Raw genomic sequence first — 27,908 nt, 5'->3', positions numbered from 1 at the left:
AAGTTATATTTAAATTGAATGTTTTAAACTTGTACATTGCATAAAACGTATAAACACACATGATTTATTGGCACGAAATTGATTTATTTAGAATATGCTGTGTTCTTTGGTGAAGCAAAAATAAAGGCCAAGCAAACATGAGTAATGTGGGTACATAGTACTGTACATATATGTTTGTTTGGACCAGGAAAGCAGAAATAACCATCGTGCAGCAAATCTACATAAATGTTTCACTACAAAACGGCATTAAAAGATTATCTGTGTTTTGTATCCCTTGTGGAGAGTTGTATTTCATGTTGAGTTATTTTTTTCATATTTTTACATTCGACAATATATCTGGCGTAGACGAGTCATTTAAACATTTCCAAAATCAACACTGTAAAACATATACAGTGTTCCCCTACAACTATTGATTATTATTTATTATTTTTTTTAAATATTTGTGAAAATGTTTTATTATCGAAGTTAGATATTATACTTCAAAGTTTATATATAAATCTTTTTTGTGTATACAATTTCATGAGGAAAATAAGATTTAATAAACATTTGGAATCGATGCACTGTAATTGTATTAAAAAAAATTGCCAAGTAAAATTTCATGATGTGGAGGTGTTACAATGTACATGTAGGTCATAAATAAAAAGGAATCTTTGTCTAGGTTAAATATAGAACCTTTGTCATTAAGATAACTTTGCCTTCGGCATGTTAACAGTAAAAATCTATAATCATTACCATCTTCAATTTAGCAATGAATGATGATTTACTGTTGACATTAGTGGCACAACTTCTTACTAATAACACGTTTGTTTCATTTGAATTGATTCAAATAACTTTATATAGGATTGCTAATTCAAACGTATGTTCAATGAAGTTCGCTACTTAGTTAAAAAAAAAAAGATTTTCAAAACACTAGAATTATTGCTAGAGGATTTTTTTTTCAAAATATGACCCTTTAAAATTTTGGCGGGAAAATAATCTTTCATTTTTTACAGTTTCTTATTGAAAAGTTTAAGTTCTCAACAACAATAATAAACAGAGATTATATAAGACCTACAGATGGCTTAAAACTATTTACATGTATGGTAAAAATATAAAGGCATTCAAATGGATAAAACAAGAAGATTTTGAAAATTCGACACAAATTGGATACATGACAAGAGAACATTCTTAAGTATTGAATGTGTAAATAACCGATTTCATGAGCAAATGTATGACTAAAAGTGAATTAGAAAGTCTGTTTCAGCTTTATCTGAGCAAGTTTTGAGATATGATGAATCGGGGACTAACATGCTCCAAATTGGTTTTTTTTTCGTTATCCAATTTGTTATAATTGAAGTACTATTTACTTTACAAAAAAGTATATTCAAGATTTAAACATAAAAAAAAGTAAAATGCATTGACCAAATAAAATATATTAATCATGCGTTTGTAATCGTACGGTCCACAACAATATGCAAACCCTTTTATTATTATATTAAATACATATTCCGCTAATACAGAACCGACATGATAAATTTAAAAGAATTGAATCGAAAACCATAACGGTAATATTTATGTAAAAGAAATGAACGAAATTCAGATATAATATACAGCAACACATGACATCAACGAATTACAAGCTCTGGACTTGTGATATGTGAGCCGGCACCTTATTCACCACAGTGCAATAGTACAACAAATGGATAAAATATAATAATCACTCGATAAGGATTTTACTCATCTAATGAAAAAATCCACACACACAAAGTAGTACATGTACATGATGTAGGTACACATATATAGAAAGATGTGGTTTGAGTGCCAATGAGACAACTCTCCATCCTTGTAAACCATTATAGGTCAAGGTACGGCCTTCAACACGTTAACTTGGTTCACACCGAACAGCAAGCTAAAAGTGAACCCAATGTATGTATACACCACAAGAAAACAGACATAAGGTACATATCTGAGTGCAATCGAAACTACTGACAGTTATTTCAAAGGCAAAAACAAGTAGTTAAAGACAAAATGTAACTCAAAATTTTGTATCAATCAGTACAACTATACATATAACTATATATATGTCAATTTGAAGGTTTGTCAGTAGATACAAATTTTGTAACACTCTTACGAAATCCAAAAACACAGAAATCAGCTTAAGTATTCAGAGTATAGACATATATAAAGGTAACCTATGAATAATTAGCATAATTAAAATTAACAATATGTCATTAAATAGTTTATATACTAAGATCAATAATATATATATATATATAAGAAAGTTACGGACAGTCTCCCCAGAGGGCATAAATGAAAAAACATAGAACGAGTCCATCATGTTCCTGTGACTACCTGTTTCAAACAACGCCGGATTTAGTACTGGCTTTACAGTTCGAAATTATTTTTAAAATAACAGTTTAAATTACAGGTTTTCATTGATTCGGGATGATGTATAAGTACGTTGCCACGTTCAATTATTTTACCTCATTATACAAAATTTATTTTCTCAATCATTATTAGACTGCTATTTGTTTGGAAGGCTTAAATATGTAGTTTCTGTTGTAATTGCCCTACCGTTGTCTCATTTATACCATTCTGGATCGGTTAGGACATTTTTGATTTTTTTGTTTGAGGACTGCCCTCAATGCAGTTGTAACATCTCATCTGTCACAACCTTTGGAAATCTAGAGTTGTGCCATTTCACATCGTAAATAACTATTTTTATTTTTGGCATATTTCTGTAGTCTTTGCGGTGTGTTTGGAAATTTTAAAATTGTTCCAGCGTTCGTTTAAATTGTATAAATCAAGATTTTGATAGAGACTCAATTTGAATTGACAAGATTCATTTGTCATCGTGCAATTACCGAAGAAGGATATCTGTTATCCGAAATATCTAATATTTGTATATTTTATAGTTATTTTATGGTGATGTTGTACCCTTTTTGACTTGTTATATATTATATTGTGTAGTGTTCAGAATCATATTACATGATCCATCGCCCTGTAAGATTGATCGTTGACTATTTATTCAGTCATTTTATATATAGATATATATATATATATACAACTCGTCTAAACATCAACCCAACAATGTTAGATCTGTAAATTTGCTTTCGCAAATTTTTGGTTCTTCCCTCGCCGGGATTCGAACCCATGCTACTGTGATATCGTGACACCAAATCGCCTGCACTGCAGCCGTCCCGCTAGACCACACGACCACCTGGGCTCTCAAAAAAAAGAGCCTACGGTGGGCATGTGTTACCTTTCCACGTCAGTTTTAATCTAGCGGCGTACTACAGTACATGATATATAAGGCATGAAGATGTTATTGTTACAGATCAGCTAAATTATCTATATATATAATGTCTAAAAATAGCAACAATCAACATTCAATCTAATTAAGCGTGGATCAGTTTGTGAAAATAAACTGATACAGTTACTGAATTAAAATTATATCAATGTATAAGAATATAACTAAAACACACTAATTGATACATAAAAAGTTCTATTAGATGTTAAATAAAAATACGCAATATTTCGCTTAACAAATTAGCTTCATCAGGCGTGTGCATCTCTCAATGTGAAATCGGATGCATGACAAAAAAATATTTTTGTAGCTTAATCTATACAAGATTTGAGGGACGGGTGTAACATATTAATTCGGTCATAAAATATGTTTGTAGCTACAACTACATCAAGTTGGAATAAAAGTTTAACACATTTATAGATGTTCGATTAATTGAATGAATTTTTATAAATTAATTTGTATGATTTCAAGATAACTATGGTTTTGACTTGCTTTGAAATCTTTTTTCGTCTCTCTCATTGAGTCCATCAGGTTCAAGAGTTTGTAACTGGTGCATCCAAAATCACTCTCTTTTTTGTCTTCCTTGTGTATCCCAATTTTGATTTTTCTCAATGATTTGAAATGTGATGTTTTCAAAATCATGTCCTGCTCTTAAAAGGTGTCTTGTAATTGGGCAGTTCCTTTCCTTTGTATAATATGACCGATGGTTATTTAGTCGGATGTTAAATGGGGTTTCTGTTTCACCAACATATTGTAATTTGCAAGTTCCACACGTTGGAACATAAATGCAATTTTACGTTTTGCAATTTGATGTTATAAATATGTTGTAATTTTTCTTTGTGACTGTGCTGATGAACTGGGTTTCTATATTGGCGACTTTGTAGCACTTACAATTGTCATCTATAAATGTGTTAAACGTTTATTCCAACTTCATGTAGTTGTAGCTACAAACATATTTTATGACCGAATTAATATGTTACACCCGTCCCTCAAATCTTGTATAGATTAAGCTACAAAAATATTTTTTTGTCATGCATCCGATTTCACCTTGAGAGATGCACACGCCTGATGAAGCTAATTTGTTTAGCGAAATATTGCGTATTTTCATTTAACATCTAATAGAACTTTTTATGTATCAATTAGTGTGTTTTAGTTATATTCTTAGACATTTATATATATATATATATATATATATATATATGTCATTAAATAGTTTATATACTAAGATCAATAATATATATATATAAGTGCCTATAAATAGCAGCACATGACATACAAATCTATGGGAGTGTGGATTAATCAGTACAGAGATTAATTCAATTACACAAATAAAATTATAGATTGCCTAACAATGTAATTTTAACACACTATTTAGTATGTACATATAAGAATGTTTAAAATAATTACAAAATGATGAAAATAAACGAAATATTTCGCTAGACCAACTAGCTTTATCAAGCGTGCATCTATCCAGGTGAAATCGGATGTAGATGATAAGAAACTTTTGCAGCTCAATGTATATGTTGAACTTAGCTGCCTTGAAAATAAGAAAATTTTGCAGCTCAATGTCTATGTTGAATTTGGATTGAGCTGCCTTAAAAATAAAAAAAAATTGCAGCTCCATGTATATGTTGCTCTTGGATTTAGCTGTCTTAAAAATACATAATTGGAAGTTGAAATTAGCAACGTCCATTGGCCGATATTACGGAATAAAAAGGACGATGCTTATATATCGTAATATCGGCCAATGGACGTTGCTAATTTCAACTTCCAATTATGTATTTCCGATTTCACCTGGATAGATGCACACTTGATAAAGCTAGTTGGTCTAGCGAAATATTGCGTTTATTTTCATCATTTTGTAAATATTTTAAACATTCTTATATTTACATATTAAATAGTGTGTTAAAATTACATTGTTAGGCAATCTATAATTTTATTTGTGTAATTGAATTAATCTCTGTACTGATTAATCCACACTCCCATAGATTTGTATGTCATGTGCTGCTATTTATAGGCACTTATATATATATATTATTGATCTTAGTATATAAACTATTTAATGACATATTGTTAATGTTAATTATGCTAATTATTCATAGGTTACCTTTTTAACAAGTTGCGCAGTATTGAATTACTTTTATTGATGAATGTATGTCTTGTTACATATCTTTATCATACTTGCAGTCATTGTCTTCTTTATGCATTCGTGCATTGTTATTTGTACATATACTTTTCTTTTAACATATATTAATTATGTTTTATGACACCAGAGTTTACATGAAAACCTAATAAAGGTATGAACTACTTTGTTAATTTTCGTTTGATGTCATTAACATACTACATCATCGGATAGTGAATATATTATGTTTGATAATGGATACTGTAATGTTGTTGCCCTATCATAGATTTGAAATACTAATTTTTATATAGTTTTATAGTAATTGTGTTAAGCTCATTCAGTGCTAGTGAAATTTCATCAGAATTATTCTAGATTTGATATATTTAGTAGTAATTGCTATATTTAGATTGATCTCTTTGTTCTCAAGGAAACATGATAAGTTAAACCACATGTTGACCTATTAACCTAAATTGCTGGTGCAACTGAGCCCTTATTATGGTGCCCGGTTGCCCTGTAACTGCTTAGTCAGCAATTATTTGCCCTAGTAAAGTTTATATAATGGTGCCCTAGAGCCCTACTAAAATGATTACTCAGCAATAATATGCTTTAGTAGGGCATATCTTTATGTTAGTTATGTAACTGGGCAGAGTATAGTATAAAAGGAAAGAGAGAGTTAGTGCGAGGGTAGAGAGAGAAATAGAGAGTCCGATTAGTGGTTGTCCGTTATATCTACTATGTTGTTGTATATACTTTACATGTATTTTTAATACAGTATTGACATTTATCAGCGACTTTGTGTCTTTATCTGCAATCTAGTTTATTGAGACTACACAAGGATCCCGTATTTTTCAAGGATATACTTATTGTATTTCTTGTTCTTGTAACCAGGATTTCCTTTAAGGAGGCGCTACCAGTTTTTATCCATTGGGAAATCCTGTTTCGAAGGTGCATCACTTGTATTCGTCGTCTTGTATGCTATATCACTGGCATCTCGTCGTTATACTTATCCTGGACATACCTTAATTGTACACTTGCATTTTTCGATTCGTTACATTGGTGGCAGCGGTGGGATCAGTATCCAGAATAAACTCTGGGATTCTAGTCATAAAATACACAAGTCAGTTTTATTCTTTTTGTTTCCATACTCTATTTTATAAGAAGTGTTTGATATGTTCGGGCGTGTATTTTTATTGAATTTGGTGTCCTGTAACCCTTTCATTTTTGGTGTTGCTAGACCCTTCTCTTATTTTATAGTTTGTTTAGAAACGGTAAATATGGAGGTATTTAACGCTTTGATCCCTGATAATTTTGGAGATCTCAAGCCCTTTTATTTTCGTACAGATGTATATATTATATTGCTCCGTCCTGGACCATAATTTTGTTCAGAGTCCCAAATGTGCCATTTTGGTACATTGTTAATGAATAGTAGCATTAGGTTATATGTAGTTTTTTAAATGGGATTCTAGTCATAAAATACACAAGTCAGTATTATATTTTGTTTTATTTTTATTGATTTTGTATTGACCTTGGGGACAATCAGTTTTCTGATTGTTATATGTATTATTTTAATAAATCCTAACTCATGTAGGTAATATTATGCATAGATATACGTAACAAAAAAAAACAAAAAAAAACTCCATACATTCATACTTTTAAATGCACATTTAAGATAAATGACCAAAAACGGCTTTAGTTTTTTCGACACCAATAATATTAAGGGTCTTAAGCACCAACATTATTAAATTATCAATTAAAATAATACATATAACAATAAGAAAACTGATTGTCCCCAAGGTCAATACAAAATCAATAAAAATAAAACAAAATATAATACTGACTTGTGTATTTTATGACTAGAATCCCATTTAAAAAACTACATATAACGTAATGCTACTATTCATTAACAAGGTACCAAAATGGCACATTTGGGACTCTGAACAAAATTATGGTCCAGGACGGAGCAATATAATATATACATCTGTACGAAAATAAAAGGGCTTGAGATCTCCAAAATTATCAGGGATCAAAGCGTTAAATACCTCCATATTTACCGTTACTAAACAAACTATAAAATAAGAGAAGGGTCTAGCAACACCAAAAATGAAAGGGTTACAGGACACCAAATTCAATAAAAATACACGCCCGAACATATCAAACACTTCTTATAAAAAAGAGTATGGAAACAAAAAGAATAATAAAAAAATTACAAACAAACAAACAAAAATTGTCTACATAAAAGTACATTGCAATTCGAAAAGTGTCTTTCTCCTCCCTTGGTAATCCTGTTCTGTGTTACTCGGCCTCAGCATTGTCATCTGATAGTTCCTCCACCTCTGCTTCTCTACGATGATCCTCTTGAGCGTGTTTAATTATTTCCTCTTTGCACATCTCCAAAGAAGCGGTCCCAGTCTAAATCTCTTGGGTCGTGATGTAATGACGACCCAAACCTATGCTCTCTTCTTTCTGAAAGTAAATTGCCGGTACTTCCTTGAAAATGTTTTGTTGTGATTAAAGTTATAGATATTGTCTCTACAGTTTCAAAATAGTCACTAATTTCCTCGACCTCATCATTATTATCAGCTTCATCTTCACTTTCTGACTGGTACACTTCTCCATATGATAACCCAGACGAGCCAGCAACTTGTTCATCTTCTGGGTGAATACGTACAGATGTGGACGGCCCTGAAGTTATAGGGGTTTCATCAACAGGGTCAGATGTCACGTGACTACTTGAACTGTAGTTATCTGACAATTCCTTTAAACTGTCCAAAAGTTCTAAAAATGTCTCACCCTCTTGTTCAACAGAGTTTACTGACTTTGATTGTTAATCGTCGAATTCAGAACTGTCAGCATGTACTTCAAGAAAATCAACACACTGGACTGATGCAACTGTCACCTTTGACTGTGCTGGCGGTTCACCTCCCACGGCTCCTTCTGTATTGTCGATAGAACTGGGCCCATCAACATACACCCCTAGTGTTGGGCTAGTGCAAGTAGCGCTCATCTTCCGAACTTTGCGGCGTGGTTCAAGTTCACTCCTGTTGCCTTTCTCCATCTTGGCTTGCTTCACTTTTTCCTTAGCTCCATTGTGGCCGAAACCATGGGCACACTCTAAATGAAGGGCTAAGTATTCTTTTCGGTAATAGAACTTGTTACATCTGAGTTCTGGGCACTTCACATAACTGACCTGTTCGTCATGCACCTGATTCCTGTGCCTCATTAAATTCCTCTTGTTTGCATACTGTTGCCCACAGTCCTCACAAATAAGCTTTTCATTATTATTGTTATCCATCTTTGCTTCGTTTTCCTCTACCAAGTGTATAAAATATTTGAATCTCGCTGGTATTTTAACTGCTCTTCCTTTGCGTGTTTGTTGTTTATGTTCTGGTTCAGTAATTTTCCCGCGCAAAGGTTTACATAAGTATCGGACACGTGTCCGGAGCACGCCCGGACTCCGGATTGTACTAGGGCTGGTGCCCGAATCGTTTGGACTTATTGCATAATCAACATCTGGAGAATTATTTAACTCAGACTTTTCTTTGTTTACAATTAATGGACTGGTCGGAATTTCACCTCCTACTTGTTTTTCCGTGTGTTGTTTTCCCGTTTGGTCTACTTTATCCTCGATGAAACGAGATAGGGTTGGAAAAACTGCCGGGACTTGCTTTCTCGGAATTTTTGCAACCCAATCGAGTTTCTTATTTCCTCTATATGGTTTTAAATTGTCTCCATGTATAATAACCGGCGGTGATTTCTGTGAATGTTGAATTTTAAAAATAACTTCGCTAAATTTATCAACAACTGCCCATGGGCCAGTCCATTGTCTAGAAAATTTTTAATTTAAGTCCTGGTGTATTCTTTTTCTGGTTCCTCCAAACTAAATCACCTACCTCATAATTTTTAGGTTTCACACGGGCATTGTATAATAATTTCTGTCTTTCTGCCGAAATTTTCAAATGTTGCCTCGCATAGTCATGCGCCTTTCTCAATCTTTCTTCAAGTTCTTGGACGTAATCAGACGCAAATTGGGGTTCTTCCGTATTTTCGTCTATAGGTTCCGTGATTATTTCTAAAGGAAGGCGTTTCTCTTGACCGTAAACTAATTTATGCGGGCTAATCCCGGTGCTCTCATGTGGAGTAGAGTTGTAAGCCATAGTGAGAAAGTCCAAATATAAATCCCAGTCTCTTTGGCATGATTTTATGTATTTGGAGAGCATATCATTGATACTTCTGTTCATCCGTTCTATCATCCCATCTGAACGAGGATGTAAAGGAGTCGTTCGGGTCTTATTTATTCCTAGTAGTTGGCACACTTCTTTGAACATTGCACTCTCGTATTGCCTGCCTTGATCGGAATGTATCTCCAATGGACAACCATATCTCTTAACCCAAGTTCGCACTAGGATGTCCGCGATAGTTGTGGTTAGCGTATCGGGTATTGCATATGCCTCTGTTAGCTTGGAGAAATAGTCCCCTATGACTAAAATGTATTTGTTCTTATGGTCAGTTATAGGAAAAGGTCCTGCAATATCTGTAGCGATTCTCTCAAAGGGGGAACCGACTACATATGATTTCATGAAATGCCGCTTCTTATTAGGCGGATTTTTGCGTTCTCCACATATCTCACATTTGTTTACATAGTTCCTCACGGACTCTTGCATATTTTGCCAATAAAACGGTGAAAGTTTCGCTTTTTCACAAGTTTTCTTTATCCCTACATGTCCAGAAGTTTTGTTATCATGTAAGTACCAAAGAACTGTTTCAGCCAAAATTTTAGGCAAACAGATCTTCCATCTAGCACTTTCCGTATTATCTTCCCAGTACATACACAAAACATCATTTTTTATCTCAAGTATTTCCCATCTAGCTAGCCAGAATTTTAAAGCCGTACCTTCTCGACTTATCTCTTCCCATTTAGGCTTTTCATCTTTCATTTTAAAATCTAAAATTTGTTTCAAGGTACCATCTGCTTCTTGTTTTTCACGAATTGAATTTAGACTTAAATCGATGCTAGGTTCATCTTTATTCTTTGCTGGTTTTGGTCTATTAGGCTTCCTCCCCCTTCTTAGAGTTGGTGTTTCTCCGGAAACATCGTTACCCAATCCGGGCGTAGCGCCGTCTGAAATGTCGGGCAAACGTCGTGGACTAGGGCAACTTGCTTCGGGGTCCTCTAAATCTCTGTGTTCCAAATCATCATCGTCTGAAACCATTCCTACAGTCTTACTTTCTTTACCTTCTTTCATATGCTCAATTTCAAACTCATTTGGTCCATCATATACATAATTCCAGGGCATTTCACATTGTTTACAAATTTCTCCTGATTGTGTTACAAGTCGAGACATAGCGTCGGCGTTACCATGACGGGCACCAGGTCTATGTTCAATTACCATGTGGAACTGACTCAGTTGTTGTATCCATCTGTGTATTTGACCATCCGGGTCTTTAAAATTCTGCAACCAGGTTAATGAACCATGGTCTGTCCTTGATAATGTTTGTAATACTTTGTAAAGTAGACTACTGCCAGCATCTCTCTTCTGGTTACACAGTAGTTCCTCTGTGGTTTATCTAGGCTGCGGCTACCATAGGCAATAACGCGCTCTTTACCGTCTTGTACTTGTGATAATACAGCCCCGATGGCATAGGCGCTGGCATCAGTATCCAGAATAAACTCGGACCCTTCTGCCCGGGGATATGCCAGTATGGGTGCTGTAATCAACTTCAGTTTGAGGTCTTTAAAAGCTGTTTCACAAGCTTCTTTTATTTTCGTACAGATGTATATATTATATTGCTCCGTCCTGGACCATAATTTTGTTCAGAGTCCCAAATGTGCCATTTTGGTACCTTGTTAATGAATAGTAGCATTAGGTTATATGTAGTTTTTTAAATGGGATTCTAGTCATAAAATATACAAGTCAGTATTATATTTTGTTTTATTTTTATTGATTTTGTATTGACCTTGGGGACAATCAGTTTTCTTATTGTTCTATGTATTATTTTAATTGATAATTTAAACAATTAATGTTGTTTATTTTCTTTACATGCATGCGAACCAAGTTTAATACTGTTTTTGTTTTTTTATGAGATTTATAAGGTGCTTTATATGATATTTTTGGTGTTAAGTACTGAACAGTGAAGGTTCAGTGTTAAGAGGATTTGAAATACTCATTTTTATATAGTTTTATAGTAATTGTGTTAAGCTCATTCAGTGCTAGTGAAATTTCATCAGAATTATTCTAGATTTGATATATTTAGTAGTAATTGCTATATTTAGATTGATCTCTTTGTTCTCAAGGAAACATGATAAGTTAAACCACATGTTGACCTATTAACCTAAATTGCTGGTGCAACTGAGCCCTTATTATGGTGCCCGGTTGCCCTGTAACTGCTTAGTCAGCAATTATTTGCCCTAGTAAAGTTTATATAATGGTGCCCTAGAACCCTACTAAAATGATTACTCAGCAATAATATGCCCTACTAGGGCATATCTTTATGTTAGTTATGTAACTGGGCAGAGTATAGTATAAAAGGAAAGAGAGAGTTAGTGCGAGGGTAGAGAGAGAAATAGAGAGTCCGATTAGTGGTTGTCCGTTATATCTACTATGTTGTTGTATATACTTTACATGTGTTTTTAATACAGTATTGAAATTTATCAGCGACTGTGTGTCTTTATCTGCAATCTAGTTTATTGAGACTACACAAGGATCCCGTATTTTTCAAGGATATACTTATTGTATTCCTTGTTCTTGTAACCAGGATTTCCTTTAAGGAGGCGCTACCAGTTTTTATTCTTTGGGAAATCCTGTTTCGAAGGTGCATCACTTGTATTCGTCGTCTTGTATGCTATATCACTGGCATCTCGTCGTTATACTTATCCTGGACATACCTTAATTGTACACTTGCATTTTTCGATTCGTTACAATACCTTTTGTTTTTATTTGTGCAATATTATCAAAATACTTCGCTGATTTACATTTTCCTCGCTTCCGTAAGTGAGCTGATTGATACTAAAGACATATATACATTGTTTGTTCATGGGCTATTATCCGTCAGTAATTTCGTGGCTTTTTACTGACTTGGTCCTTAATTCGTTTGGGGCTGATTTCATACACTCAGGAACTCCTTAGAAAAAAATAGAAGTAAGCAGTATTTTTTTATTTTTATTTTAGACATATGGCTTTTGATATCCCACTTATGATTTTAAAATGAGGTTACTTTAACGCCTTTACCACATCGAACTTTAGATAAAGGATACAACATATACAGTTGGATCTGCTGCATATCTTGACTTTCATCTATAAATTGATAACGACGGTCGATTAAAACAAAAAATTACGACAAAAAAGGTATATATATATATATATATACAATATTCAAGCGCATATATTTCTAGTCATTTTTTTTCTTATAGAGATTTGCTGCTCACTAAGAAGCTATTAGACTACATATTTGAAGTTGATACTATACCTTATAAAGTGTACGGACACCTGGACCGGTATGAAATATTCGTTTCAAAGATGATGAGGACTATGGGCAGTGGGGCACACGTGGAACTGGATCTTCTTATTTTCTCCCCGAAGAAAGTACTGACCCACAATATATCGCAATAGGTCACTACCACACCGTGTAACGAATTTATCTTACCAACTATCTTTACTTGTGATATTTTGCCTATCAAAATGATCAAGTCTTCAAAACTTAGTATTAGGATCCTACTTCCAGTTGTTCTTACAGAAAACAAATGCAACAATAGCAACTTTCAAGCTTTAAATTTGTTTTTTAAATTAATTCCAGTCGTTCATTAAATGTATTTTAATTACTTCGTCTGTTGAATCCTTTCAAATTTTGTTTTTTGTTTTGAAAGGGAAGTAACCCCGTTATGCCAACAACAACTTGTTAGCTTTAATTATGTTTTATGAACTTCTTTCAACCCTTCATCATCAATTCCTTCGTCTGTTGTTTCCTTTCAGATTTTTCCTCAACACCATGTCGTTTTTATGAAGAGTTGTGGCTTCATTTTTTTTTTGAACGGGAAGTAACTCCTTACTAACCAAATATGAAATCTAACCTGGGACAGGGTTGGCAAAAACCCGGTTTTTATGAGTATTCCCCCAGCCCAGTGAGACATACTGAAAAATACAGTGTTTTACTGGGTTTTAGTGGGTAATACTGGGCAATACCGGGTAATATAAAATACTTGTCTGAATTTCATAGATGATTCAGTGATAAACACAAATTTAATACATTTGATAAGATAGGTGTACCCCATTTAATTTGCCTAGCATGGAGTTACAGAGCAAACAATTTTATTTTTTTCAAATAATTATAACTCCTATTAAGCATGAATATTTACATGTAAATGATGTAAGAAACATTACATTTAAATAATGTATATATGTACTGTCACTAATTTAAAATAAGTAATTATTCAGAATCAGTTTATGTAACAATAATCAGCCCTTTCAAATATATAAGTGTTAATGGCATGCCCCCTAAGGGTGATAATTTAGCAATGTAAAGGTATGACAATTAGAATTAACAATTCACTTGAACACTGCAATAACATGCATGTTTTTAAAGATTGGAGTATTGAAACAATTTAAAAGGTATCTTTAAATGTGCAAATCTTGTATTCTGCCTACATGTAGAATTAAAAGAGAAGAGAATGAAATTAATTTTTTCATTCTCCTAAAAATTACTGTCAATGGTTATATGTATAAAACGTATATATTTAGCTGTAACATTATGAAACTACACCAAGTCTTTACTATTGTGTGTTAAAATAAGCATAAGAAATGATATTGCTCAGAAATGCACAGCATTACCCATTTCCCGGAGTATTGCCCAGCCTGGGAAAACCCGGACCCGGGAATTCCCAGACGAGTTATACATTTCCAACTCTGACCATGTACGGTTGCTAACCCTATATTTTTAGGACGCTCTATATCAAATACTCATAGTCACCACGTGTAGTCCTTCAAACAATCATATATCTATAAATCTATAGGATGTAAGATAAAATTATATATATATCCACATAATTAGTATAACTCGGCAAAATATATGTTACATTAAAAGTTCCTTTTTGAATTCATCAATAATATCTTTGAAACCATTATTGCAGATTATGCTTTTAGAAGAGTGTTAAAGTTAGCAACGGTGAAATGAATATCAGTGATCGTTCAGTGTTTCCTAGACAAATCTCATGCTTAAGAAGTATTTACATAGAGCAATGAATATCTTTTTGATGGGTTTTGCCCAGGACAACTTCCACCTTTCCTTACCTCTTTCGTCAAAACAATGCTTGGACATTTTATCAAACTGTAATCTATAATACCTATTTATGCAATTACACTGAACTGTAACAAAACATTCTATACTCGTTTAAAGGTACTGTAAAATTAGATTATACAGACAATAACACTTTTGTTGGGCCTACTTTTCAAAAGAAATTGTATTGCCAATAATTATTTTTTTCATCAAAGCATCAGATATTTATAGAAAAGAACTTAGTTGCATTCTTTGTATAATGCAAAAAAAAACACCAGGAAGACTAGGATTGAATATAAAGAAGAGTATTCGCCGGAGCAGTAATGGAGCTACTCTCATAAACGTTAGTACTGAATATGGTATGTCATCCTCAAACCTAATGTGATATTGATAAGAAATAATATTGTTATTATCTAGAAACCCGACAATTAATAATAACTATACCTGAAGTATGTGTCAACTCGACAGTCGTAAACTATGCATAATTTTGAAAATAAATCAAACAAAAAAAAATATTCAAGTCAATTTCAAGTTTCGAAACCATTTACAAATCGGACTGACTATTTTTTACGACGAAAGATCAATGCATTGTTCCTAAATGTTACCATTTAGAACGTTTACATCAATTTAACATATACAAGCTATTTAAAGACCACTTAATGACATTAAATGAAAATGATTCTAAGTACGTGAAGAAATTCATATCTGGATTATATGTTGTTTAAATAAAAACAAGTTTGATTTATGAAACTGTTTGTGTCATAATCAACAGTGCATGTATTATTGAAAACAAAGAATTAACTTTTGAATAAAAATATGATAAATAAAAGTTTATATAGAAAAAGATGAAAGTACGTAATAGGATAAAAGTAATCACACATCAATACAAATTATTTTAAACTACACATCGTCCTCATGCGTTTACCTGTACACAATCAGAATAATTAACCTTTTATGTCATTGAATAATGTATACATTAAAATAAATGATTAATGAATATTATCTTTATTTATACATGATGAATTTAAGACTTCAACTGATTTCTATTTTCCTCACAGTGGTAAGTTTTTAGAAAATTATGATCTTCACAATCGGTACTTTAAATTAAGTTTATATGGAATTTTCTTGTTGTCACGATACGGTTAAATTCACTTAATATTAATATGTTAACAAACTTTGCGGAAATAAAAGAGAAAGACAATATAATGTACAGGTAAATGCAAGTATTAGTTTATAAATTAGACTATTATTTAAATATGAACAGAAAATATTTTTGGTTTTACATGTAGGGAATTGTTTAAACGAAGTCGCTTTATATGAATAATTAGAAATTCATAATAAAGGTTTAAACTATTTAACTATTTAAATAATGGAACAGACAATAAAGAACCGTCAAAAACTTTCATTTTAGTGAAGATTACTGGTGCCATTTAGGGCATCAATACTTTCATAACAATGTTAAGCGAGTGTTTAAAAAATGTGATGCTATATTTCATGAATAACTATCAAAGTAAATATTGATAGTGGAAAATTATCACTGTTGTAATAAGATAAGTATGCTTTAGTATCTACGGAAATTATCCTGCGTAATGAATAACTATCAAATTTAATATTGGTAGTGGAAAATCATCACTGTTGTAATAAGATAAGTTTGTTTTAGTAACGTATCTACGGAATTTATCCTGCGTGAAGACGATCACGATTGATGAAATTTATAGTGTACGAAAACATGTGAACCCCTTCATCTTGTAAATCACATTATAAGAGTCGCACATAATTAACGAACTTTCACGGTGAAGTGTAACACTCGATAGTGGTCTATTGTGTCTTCACTTTGTAGTAGAACTAGCGGATACAAGTAACGTTATAGTATATTTTAGGAATCGAATTGATCAAAATTATTAAATATATCTAAAGTGGAGCTATACATGACTTAATAAATAAAATATCGTCACGCGATAAGATTGCAAATGAGATCACTCTTAATAAGAGTCCAATTGAAGAAGATTATAATAGAGGTAGGTCCCATCTGCCTATTTATAGAACAAATCAATAAACAAAAACAAAATATGATACTTAAGTACATGGCGTACATATAATATATCAGAGTTTATGAATATAAGGCAAAATGGTGTAAGTGCTAGTGAAATAACTCTCCAGTTAAGTCGCCATTTGTAAAAAGTAGATCATCACAGGTAAAAAAAAACGGCCTTCAACACAGAGCACCGAACAGCAGATTTGTATAGGCACCCATTATGACTCGTGTAAAATCATTCCACAGGAAAAGCATGTGTGTATAAATATAGAAAGATGTGGTATGAATGTCAATGAGACAACTCTCTATCCAAGTTACAATTTATAAAAATAAACCAGTAAAGGTCAAAGTACAGCCTTCAACATGGAGCCGTGGCCCACACCGAACAACATGCTATAAGGTTAATAACCACTAAAACAAAGCCACATTGGGCCCAAGACCACAATTAATGACCCCGCTTTTCGTTGTCCACGAATATAGTTCCTTTTAATTAGAGTGTATTTTTCCTTAATTTTTTTCTTTCCTTTCCTCACTCATTCCTTAAATCTTTTTGGGTGGAAATGAAAGAAGAGAGATCAAATAAAGTTTTGGATATTGTATTTTAACTGATTTTGATATGGAATGAGTGATTAGGCCAAGTGCAAAAAGGTGATATTTACAGTTTTCGGAACATCTCTTGACTTGTCAATAGGGGTATGGATGTGTATTGGCTATATTTGTAAAAGTGATTACGTCAGTCTTTCTGAATTTTGGATATATATTTGGACTAGGACAATACATTACACACACAAAAAATTTGACAAAAGTGCATGGTGCAGTTTTTTTAATGATGCAAAAGGTTATAAAGAACTGATAGAGGAATTAATTGTGGTATGTGGCCTAAGAGGTGCATTTCAGCAAATTTTGAACTTTTACTTTGGCATCTTTTCTGAATGATCTATTGGTATTGATTTGTCAAACTATATGAGAAGAAATGATTTTCACTTTCATTTGATAGAAATTTTGTGAAAAAGTCACTTTCAGGTTAAATGCCCAAAATGTAGCTTTTTCACTTTTTTCACAATTTTTCCAAAAACAGCATGCTTAATTTCTCTCTGACAGTTTTTTTATAGTTGAAAGTGACAGTCTTGTTACATCCAGGCACCATGTTTTATCATATCTAAGCACAGATTTTAGCAAAAAGAAGTATATCTCCATCTCCCATATCATTTATACGCTTTTAAATATGCAAGTGTGGGGAACGGCCTAAACTAGCAACTTGTTTTTTTAAGCATAACATTGCTAAAGACCATTTTATTCACATGTGTTATGCTATTTGAAACTTATATTTCCATTAAAAGTACATTTATTACCTGTTAAAGTTTTTTTGATAACTTAAAAACTTCAGAAAATTGTGGTAAGTGAAAAATATTACATTTGATATAAGGCCTCACCCTAATTGAAAACCTCTATTTTTTGGCACAGGCTCATATAAAATTAACTTCTGGCCATTTTTCATAATAAGTCTGAAACATGAAGTATGCTTTCTGTTGCTTTAAATAGATGTTAACTTATACATAGAGACATTAAAAATTGTCAGTTTTGGTTTCTTTTGGTTTATAGAAGCTCAAATTTGATAATTTTAATTGTTCTCATTGAACGCCACAATTCAGCACCCAAAGTTCAGATATAAAAAATACCACATTTTTTTATTTGGTATCATATGGCTTTGAAACTTTGTAACCTGTTTTATAATATACTAAGCTTGAATCATGCCAAGTTTTATTAGAATTGGTCAAGTTTTAGGCCCCTAATAGGCCCAAGACCACAATTAATGACCCCGCTTTTCGTTGTCCACGAATATAGTTCCTTTTAATTAGAGTGTATTTTTCCTTAATTTTTTTTCTTTCCTTTCCTCACTCATTCCTTAAATCTGTTTGGGTGGAAATGAAAGAAGAGAGGTCAAAGAAAGTTTTGGATGTTGTATTTTAACTGATTTTGATATGGAATGAGTGATAAGGCCAAGTGCAAAAAGGTGATATTTACAGTTTTCGGAACATCTCTTGACTTGTCAATAGGGGTATGGATGTGTATTGGCTATATTTGTAAAAGTGATTGCTTCAATCTTTCTGAATTTTGGATATATATTTGGATTAGGACAATACATTACACACACAAAAAATTTGACAAAAGTGCATGGTGCAATTTTTTTAATGATGCAAAAGGTTATAAAGAACTGATAGAGGAATTAATTGTGGTATGTGGCCATTGCTTTCTATGTTAAATTCTGGAATTTCAAGCATTAATGGCTAGTGTGTCTTAAGTTCAAATAAAATGGCAGTTTTTTCATAACAAAAATGTACCTTATCCTGACTTTTGCTGAAAAAATCCACATACCTTTGAATGAATATTAAAGCGTATTGATTCCCGGAAGTTTATTAGTACAAAAACAGGGTCTTTTGATCTGAACAACAGGCCAAATGTGCTCTCCTATCAAAATTTCATTTACTTCTTTATTATTTAAACAAATATTTCAAGGGTTTTACAAGTCCACAAGTTTTCATTTGATACCAAAACTACCAAAATATCCCCGCTAATGACAAAGATATAGCTATGCGTAAGAACCATTTTGTTTAAAATATGTACTACTTTCTTGTATGTTCTTTTCGACAAGGCCTGAATAAGTGGTTATATACCATAAAGGGACCCAAATATTACTAATGTAAAACCATTCAAACGGGAAAACCAACGGTCTAATCTATATAAAAACAAGAAATAAGAAACACTTATGAACTACATAAACAGACGACAAGCACTGCACATCATATTACTGGCTTAGGACATGTGTACACTATTGCAGCTAATCAATATACAAAAATGGAGATCAACATCAACAAACGAATAACAGATGCTTGACTTATGACAGCGGGTTAAACGTTGAAATTTGTTTGTTATTGATCATAAAACAGTGTTTTTTTATTCTATTGCATTATTTGCATATTTACATATTTCAGCAAGTCAACATGGCAGCTCTTTAGTTACGAAATGTCAACTTTGGATTTGACGGAAGTTTACGAGAAAACCGTGTAAATTAAAAATGGCAAATGGCTAACACTCAGGATAAAATTAGAATATCACGTCCCAGGCTATATGTAAACTTCCAACAACCTATGGCTTCTATGCATTATTTCTCAATCATTCAAACAATTCGCTTGCACTTGAATAAGATCACCTTATTCTGTGATCGGACATTTTAGTATTGCGTTTTACAAATCCATAACCTACCAAGTTGCATGCAAGATACTTAATCGACAGAAAGCATACTATTTACATAGTTCTTACTTGAATCGATGTTTTCTTTTAATAAACAGTTCGTTTTGGTTTGATTCATGTTAATTTAGATCATAATATTTGTTTGAAATTATGCTATTTTGGATGTTTATACCGCATCTTCTTTTAAGAAAAACGTCCATTCAAGAAGGGCACTATATGATTAGTTCCATCTTGTATGCAATCTAGTCTTCACTGATAGATAAAAAATATATATATATACGTCAGAGAATGGTATATCCCTTTTTAGCTAAAGAAAGGACACACATAACATCCCGTGATGTTGAAATATAGACAAAAGGTTTTCTGATCCCATTTACAAAACGGGTAATCCTCGTTTGCAATATTTCCTTACATATGACGGTAAGTCTTATGAACATATCTGAAGAAGCAAATTCACCCCGAATCTTTCTCGACGGGTTTTTTAAGAGTTTCAACCAAATTTGCAACCATATTCAGATGAAAATCGCCGTTTAAGACTAGCATTTATGTACAGTTGGTATTAATACTATAACGTTAAGTGGGGTGCTCATTTTCACCACCTCTGTCCATGTTTTCTACAGTTTATGTTCAGGTCTAAATGTTTTTGAAGTATACTGATATTTCTATATGAAGATAACTTCATATGCAAAATATTTTTAAGCTTGTAAACGGGTTTGTTTGAAAAAAATCATCTGAAAAGTTGGATTAAAGGGTGTTTGAAATTTCCAGATGTTTTGTCAATGGGGGACACATATTCGCCGTTTTTACACATCTATTTAAAACCAAATAACCGCAGCTTTTAACAATCTTTATCAAAACAATTGCATTATCGATGAATAGCAGACATTTCAAAGGTGAAAAAAAATCAAAATTAGGGCATTCAATCAAATATTTACTTAGAAGTACTTCTTTGAAATCGTGTTCTTTATTCAGAAAATTGTTCGAAAATCGTTGTCCGTTTTCCGGTCATTTTCGGTAGGAGCCGCAATTTTGTCTCAGTTTAAAAAATTATCATATTTGTTATAAAATATAAATAACCGGTACGTTTCTTCCATTTCAGCCATCCGTTGAGGTTTTTACACCTCAAAAACCTAAAACGGCGAAAGTGTGTCCCCGGCGAAAATGAGTACTAAGTGGGAAAACGTTAGTTTAACATGCTGTTAAATTAGGTTTATGTAGGTGCATAGACGGAACTTTACAAATAACCAAAAAATAAAAATGAACAAATATATGATTAATATCAATTATGATACGGTTATGAACCAATTATATGTATCAATGTGTATGTGATGTACATGATACTTATATTTTTTGCAGAAAATTGGTTTTATATCATGTATATCAGGTGGTAATATATGCGACCTACCAAAGGCTGTTGGTTCATGTAAAGCAGAAATACAAAGATATCATTATGATGTTAAAACTAGTCAGTGTAGAAGATTCAAATATAGTGGCTGTTGGGGAAACAATAATAATTTCAAAACGAGACGAGATTGCGCAACTGCATGCCATAAACGAGGTGAGTTATACGTTAAATATATGTTCGATACTGGCCTTCAAACAAAAGTCTGTGTTTCTTTGTAAATGTGTAGAAAACATCTAATAAGGCAAATAATATACAAGTGCATATAAAACAGTTAAACCTGCACAGGAAAACAAAAATGTTTACGCAAGTTCACTAAAATCTTACTTAAGGCGGTATCTAACACTACATGGAGACAGCTCTGTAAGGTCAGCTTAACGTCTTAATTACGTTGTGTTGTAAATGAAATATTAAGCTTCTCAATGACCAAAATTGGTGTTTGTCATACTGCTATATAACCAGTGTAATTTTTCTGACAAAACGGTTGGTTTGAAATTTTTGAAATTTTTATATTTTTGTTTAAGGGTCAAAGTAAATACTTAGACAAAATTTTAAGAAATGTAATCGAGCCAAATTAGTTTTAGTGAAAATGTTGGGTACTTCCTTGAAAAGGTAAAATTACTAAATTCTCACTTAATTTTCACTCACATGGTCAGAATTTAAAATTGTCAAAACGTGAATATTGAAGTATAAATAAAACATATTTCACACAAATATTAATACTGAACTTTTTGTCTATATTCTACCATCAAAGGATGTTATGTGTGTCCTTTCTTTAGCTAAAAAGGGAGATACCATTCTCTGTTTTTGATAATTGTACACACTATTTTACATGGTTTTTTTATATATTAGTATGAACCAACGGACGTTCATACTTTAGCTCTATTTATTAGTAAGTAGCTTTATGGCGATTTAACTTCAAACCGAATTGTCTATGTTGTATTAGTCAAGTATATCCTTCAAGTTCATTTAACTACTCACAATCTACTTGCTTAACAAGGTTTAGCGATGTGAAAGAGGACTGATACATGTTAATAGATATGAGAACAGGTGGTATAAGTACCAATGAGATAACTCACCATTAAAGTCACAATATGTAAAAATACATGTAACAATAGGTCAACGTACGGTCTTCAACACGGATTGTTTTTGTCATTCTATGAAATGCATAACACTTTATATGGTGTGCAAACATCATTATTTGATGTGGAAAGAGCCTTAAAAGATGTGCAAATATCCTGTATGTGAAAGCGTCTGTAAAAGGTGTGCAAATATCATAAAACATTTGCAAATATTACTTATATGATGTGTGAAAATATACCTGTATGATGTACAACTATACGTATATGATGTACACACATACGTATGTGATTTACAAATTAATTCTATACTATGTATAAGAAGCAATCTTAATTAAGTAGTGAGCATATATCCTCATCTCATGTGCATGTTTCTCAATAAAATGTACAGTTTTCAAGACATCATATTCATTTTTCCTAATATCATGTGCATTTTTCCTTTTATTATACACATGGTATAAGCAAACATGTTTGTATGATGTAGTTGTATCGTGCAGCCATATTGAATTTAATCGATGTTTGAATTTTCAGTATGTACGTTACCAAAGTTAATTGGAAAGGGGGATTCAAAATCTCCGAGATGGTTTTATAATCCCACGACAATGCTGTGTGAAAAGTTTATGTATGGTGGGAAAAAAGGCAATGAGAACAATTTTAGAACCGAAAGACGATGTGAGCAACTATGTGATGGCGTTAGTGAGTACAATGTGTCTAGTTTTTGATATTGTTGGTCATGAATATGGATTTTGAAAAATTAGAGTATAAGTATGTGGCACAACTTTTTGGAATTTCTGGTCCTCAATGCTCTTCAACTTTGTATTGTTAAGCTATGCAAAGTTTTTGATCTGAGCGTCACTGATGAGTCTTCTGTAGACAAAACGCGCCTCTGGTGTACTAAATTAAAATCCTGGAACATTTGATAACTTTTTAACGAAACAGCAGAAGTAAATATAAATAAACATATACATAGCAAAATTAGGTCTTACAGGCAAATGGTAGATATACAGAGTGTGGTTATAAGTACTCATCACCTTTGGAGTTGTTGCTATATATTGTATATAAAACTACATTTTTTCAAAAAAGTATTTTGGAGTCATTTTTGGTTTGCTTTTAAACAACTTGGCACCAATAGAAGCAGAATTATCACAGCTTTACTTGCATTTTGTTATATTTGTTATGTGAATAATTTTTTCAAAAAATAACCACAAATATTATTTTCTGTTTAGAAATTTGCTATATATTCAACCAAATTAAATATTTAATGTTGTTGTATGTCTTCACATCAAGAGAAATAAAAAAGACTTGAAGACAAAACTATGACAAAATGACATATTTTAGACAACTCTGCGTCTTTTAAGGGATTGATGATAAAAATCAAATTTAAGTACTCAAACTACTGTTTATCACATAGAGTCAGTAAACACATGATATTTCATGAATTTCAAGGATCAAATACATAACATGATTATTAAGGGGGGACAAATCAGTTCAACAAAGTATTCTCGGAAGGTTAAACCTTTTCTGGTTCGACGATATTCTGACTTGAAACTTCAGGATGCTCGTTCCACTTGTTTATGAGTTATGTCAGATATAAAGATCCTCTGGTTTTATTCATGCAGGGTCATTAAAGATTGTGCCCGCTAACCCATTATTTTAATCAACATGGTTTAAAATGCCATATTTACTTTTGAAATGTATTATAAAATCCTTATAACTTTCATTTTTTTGAATAGAAAAGTGAGGTCTTGTTACATTTATGAAAAACATAGAGAGAATCATTTCCTGGTTAATTTTTAAAGGCTCAATTCGCGAAAACAAGCACTCAAACCATTATAATTGTTCCATTTTCATTTATGTCTTCTTTTTTTTTGGGGGGGGGGAGGGAGGTCGCGTCTTTTTGTTACATACTTTCAGTTAATTTTCTAATAAAAAGCTTGTTTTTATGAACAGAGTATAGCACATCTTTAAGTTTAAAACAAAAGCAGCAATCAGAAAGGTAAATGTTTTTAGTATACTTGTTCTTGTAAGTGTAAGTGGTTTTTTTTTTATCGCTGATATTTGTAGATACCTGTTGATTGTCACATACAATTATACAATTACATTAACATTTGTAATTCTGAATATTTCTAGAGGAGCATCCATGTACACCACACCCGGGATGTCCACGGCCATTACCAGGTATTTGTCGGGGCTATATATATGATATCGTCAATGGCGTAAAGTGTTTTGCTGGATGCACAAATCCAAGTTGTAAAAAGGTAAGTAAATTTAAGTGAGAATTATTGTACATTTATGTAGAAAATAGTACGTATAACACAAATGAGCATATGCTTGTTGAAGGCCATACATTGACCTATAATGATTTACTTTTTTTTTAATTGTTATTTGGATGGAGATTTGTCTCATTGGAACTCACACCACATCTTCCTATATCTATATGATCGAAAAGTGTGAAATTGTTATAACTTATACACTACACATACAATCGTGGGGATTTATTCCACAAATTAACAATATAATTAAAATTTTAACACATGGACCGGTTGCTACTCTGTTGAAATTGGAATAATCATATAGCAAGTATGGAAAACGACACGTAGTTGACTACATTGTGCAGCGCTATTCTAAATTTTATAGTATCATTTTAACATATCAATTCCAATTCTTATTACCCAATATTGATGTAAATGAGATACTTTTGGAGTGTTTTATTAATTTGTTTATAAACTAAGGATCTTTTTTAGGGTTCATGTCCGTCTAGCCCCCCAGACCTTCCATGTAAGTCAAGATGCGACCTAGAAAGTGATTACCAATGTCCAGGTGATCAACTCTGTTGTCAGGAACGATGTTGTCGGGATCCAATTTTAGGTAAGTACAAATCATTCATATGTCTGTGATCTTTTAAAAATCAAAGTTTTATTTCCCCAAATGATATATTAATCTAGCTAAATCAACATATGTTTTCCATATTATGTTTCTAACTCAGGTTTACTTATTGAATAAATACGTATTATCTTTTAAAATTGACTATGCGGTATTGATTTTACTCAATGTTGAAGGTCGTAGCGTGACCTAAAATTGTTTATGTCTGTGTCATTTTGTCTCGTTTGGAGAGTTGTCTCATTAAGAATCATGCCACATGTTCTATTTTTTGAATAAGGTGTCTCACCGTTTTATTAAAATTCAAAGGATCAGAGGACTATTATGACTTACATCCTCTTTAGAGAAGGTAGTTGACCGGTGTAGAGACGTACATCGATATAAATTATTATCAATGTTTTATTCTGAAAATAAAAACAAAATCTTCGGACATCATCGTTTATATCCGTGGTTACCTGTCACGTATTAACAAGTCCTTCTTTTAAATTCATGCCAAGGAAGCTAGGGAATAAAACTGCAGGCATCATTGGTCTACCTCTGACCGGCAGTATAACCAATCCCATAGTGAGACGTTCGTTTGGCTCTGCAAAATGTAAAAATGTGCAGCCACGTCCGGTCAGATGCCTCGTTTGAAAAGTTCGGGGCACGTTAAGACCCCTTGCAACAACTATTTTAGAGGAACAGTAGTCTGCCTGTTACAAGAATAAATGTCTGTCCCTATCCAATTTATCATAATGTTTTGTTGCAGTCTAAAATGTCAACGACTGTCATCTTAATAGACTTCTATTTCAGAATATATCTATTGTGTTTAGTTTTCATTTATGAAACATGCATGAAACATTTGCCAATTGATGTTAAGAAACCAAGAATCAACCAACTGTTCGCACTCGATTCGCTGTTTTTTGTATATATTTGTATCGTTAGCCTTACTTTTGCATTTATTCTATTTTCAGAACCGAAGACGGGTTATTGCCCAGAAGATCCGAAACCAAGAAATTGCTATTTACGAAACTCCCAATGTGAATCAGATAGTCAATGTAAAGGGAAACGGAAATGTTGCAGATTTTCATGTCAAAAATTTTGTGTTGATCCTAAAGATGAACATGAAGTTATTATGATTAGTAATGTTGAAAATTAAAATTATACATTTTAGAACTCGGAATATGTTTCATTTTATATTAAAACGATCATGTATTTCGAAATTATTTTTTTTTTAATTGTGATATTCAGAACAATTTCTTACTCACTAGACGCCTCAATTGAAGCTTGGAATGACTTTACATTTGCGCAAAATGGGGTTGGATATAGTAATTACCAATACTGACAGCAAGTAACAAACATCAAAATACAAATTAAATCGCATCTTCTTTTTAATATTTCAACTCTTGTTCTACATTGCCATTCTTTTGGAAGTAGAATCAAATTTGCTCCTGAAAAAGGTGTAAAGGTTAGCCTTACCATGGAGGTGTACACTTGCGAATACTACTCGCAGCCAAATCGTTGGATACAAATTCAAATCCAAAACGATAAACATATTTTAACAATACAAATATCAAACATACAGAACTCCAAGAAAAATAGAAATCGGAAAGACCGGTATCAATTGTCAAAATCAAAAGCTCAAACACATCAAACGAATACTAGTAAAAAACAGCTGTCCTTTTCTTGCTTGATACAGGCTTTTTCTGATGATAAAATTGAGGAAAAGACAAACTGTATTTATAGCTATTTGAAACTCTCACTTGTATAAAAGAGGGACAAAAGATACCAAAGGGACAGTTGACTCATAAATCTAAAACAAACTGACAATGCCATGGCTAAAAATGAAAAAGAAAAACAGAAAAACAATAGTACACATGACACAACATAAAAAAACTAAAGAATAAACAACACGAGCCCCACATAAGAGTCGCTTACATATTTATGGTATTGAAACACTGTGTGAACAAAACAAATAGAAATTTAAAAAATATATATGAAAGAGGTACATACAGTACTTGCAACCTTAGGCGTTACTATTTCAGCGATCAATCAGCGGTCATCGATCAGTCACCGATCAGTCAAGTTCGCGTCAAACTCACGTCAGCAATCAGTCAGACTTATAGGAAAAGTAATTGACTGATCGGACTGATCGGACGGATAGTACCGATCGACCTTGGTGACGGATTGAACTTGAATACGTCACATGATAAACTAATACAAATTACGGAATCTTAGTTTCGTTTAATTTAATTAAAATGGCGTATCGTGAAAATGGAACGTTCAATGATACATTTTGTTTATTAATTATGTAGCAAAGTTTTATGAATTGGAATGAAAAGAAATGAACAGATAAAACCTGAATTAAAATATCTTTATTAAAGAATGGTCCTTTTCGTTTTATTTAGGTAATATATTTTCAAACCCGGCGAGTTTTAAAACGGGGTCTACATCGCGATTTTAATTTTATTTAATTTCCAAACATACTCGGGGAAAAACAAAATGAAAGGATCGATTTTTTAAAAAATGTAGTCTATTTTGTTCAATATTTTAAATTTTTATATGCTTATAATTCTTTAAATTTTTTTTATCACAATCACATACTT

General features: G+C 32.4%; 1 protein-coding gene across 1 annotated transcript; it reads left to right on the top strand.

Annotated features, from left to right (window-relative positions):
* Positions 1-15,662: 15,662 nt before the first annotated feature.
* On the top strand, positions 15,663-26,486 carry LOC134719668 (carboxypeptidase inhibitor SmCI-like). The gene is made up of 6 exons (XM_063582642.1): positions 15,663-15,735; positions 21,319-21,520; positions 22,975-23,139; positions 24,574-24,701; positions 25,188-25,311; positions 26,277-26,486. The coding sequence occupies exons 1-6, from the start codon at positions 15,691-15,693 to the stop codon at positions 26,459-26,461; spliced, it is 849 nt and encodes a 282-aa protein (XP_063438712.1). The 5' UTR covers positions 15,663-15,690; the 3' UTR covers positions 26,462-26,486.
* The last annotated feature ends 1,422 nt before the right edge of the window (positions 26,487-27,908 follow it).

This window comes from Mytilus trossulus, chromosome 5, assembly GCF_036588685.1.
Source record: "Mytilus trossulus isolate FHL-02 chromosome 5, PNRI_Mtr1.1.1.hap1, whole genome shotgun sequence".
Taxonomy (NCBI): Eukaryota; Metazoa; Mollusca; class Bivalvia; order Mytilida; family Mytilidae; genus Mytilus; species Mytilus trossulus.
The sequence above is the reverse complement of the archived record's forward strand: the minus strand, read 5'-3'. Positions and strand labels throughout refer to the sequence as shown.

Bases quoted from the DNA above. Each gene is read 5' to 3' on its own strand.
- LOC134719668 (XM_063582642.1), top strand. From the start codon at position 15,691: ATGATGAATTTAAGACTTCAACTGATTTCTATTTTCCTCACAGTG. The intron at 24,702-25,187 runs GTAAGTAAATTT...GATCTTTTTTAG, and splicing joins CAAATCCAAGTTGTAAAAAG to GGTTCATGTCCGTCTAGCCC. The intron at 25,312-26,276 runs GTAAGTACAAAT...TTCTATTTTCAG, and splicing joins TTGTCGGGATCCAATTTTAG to AACCGAAGACGGGTTATTGC.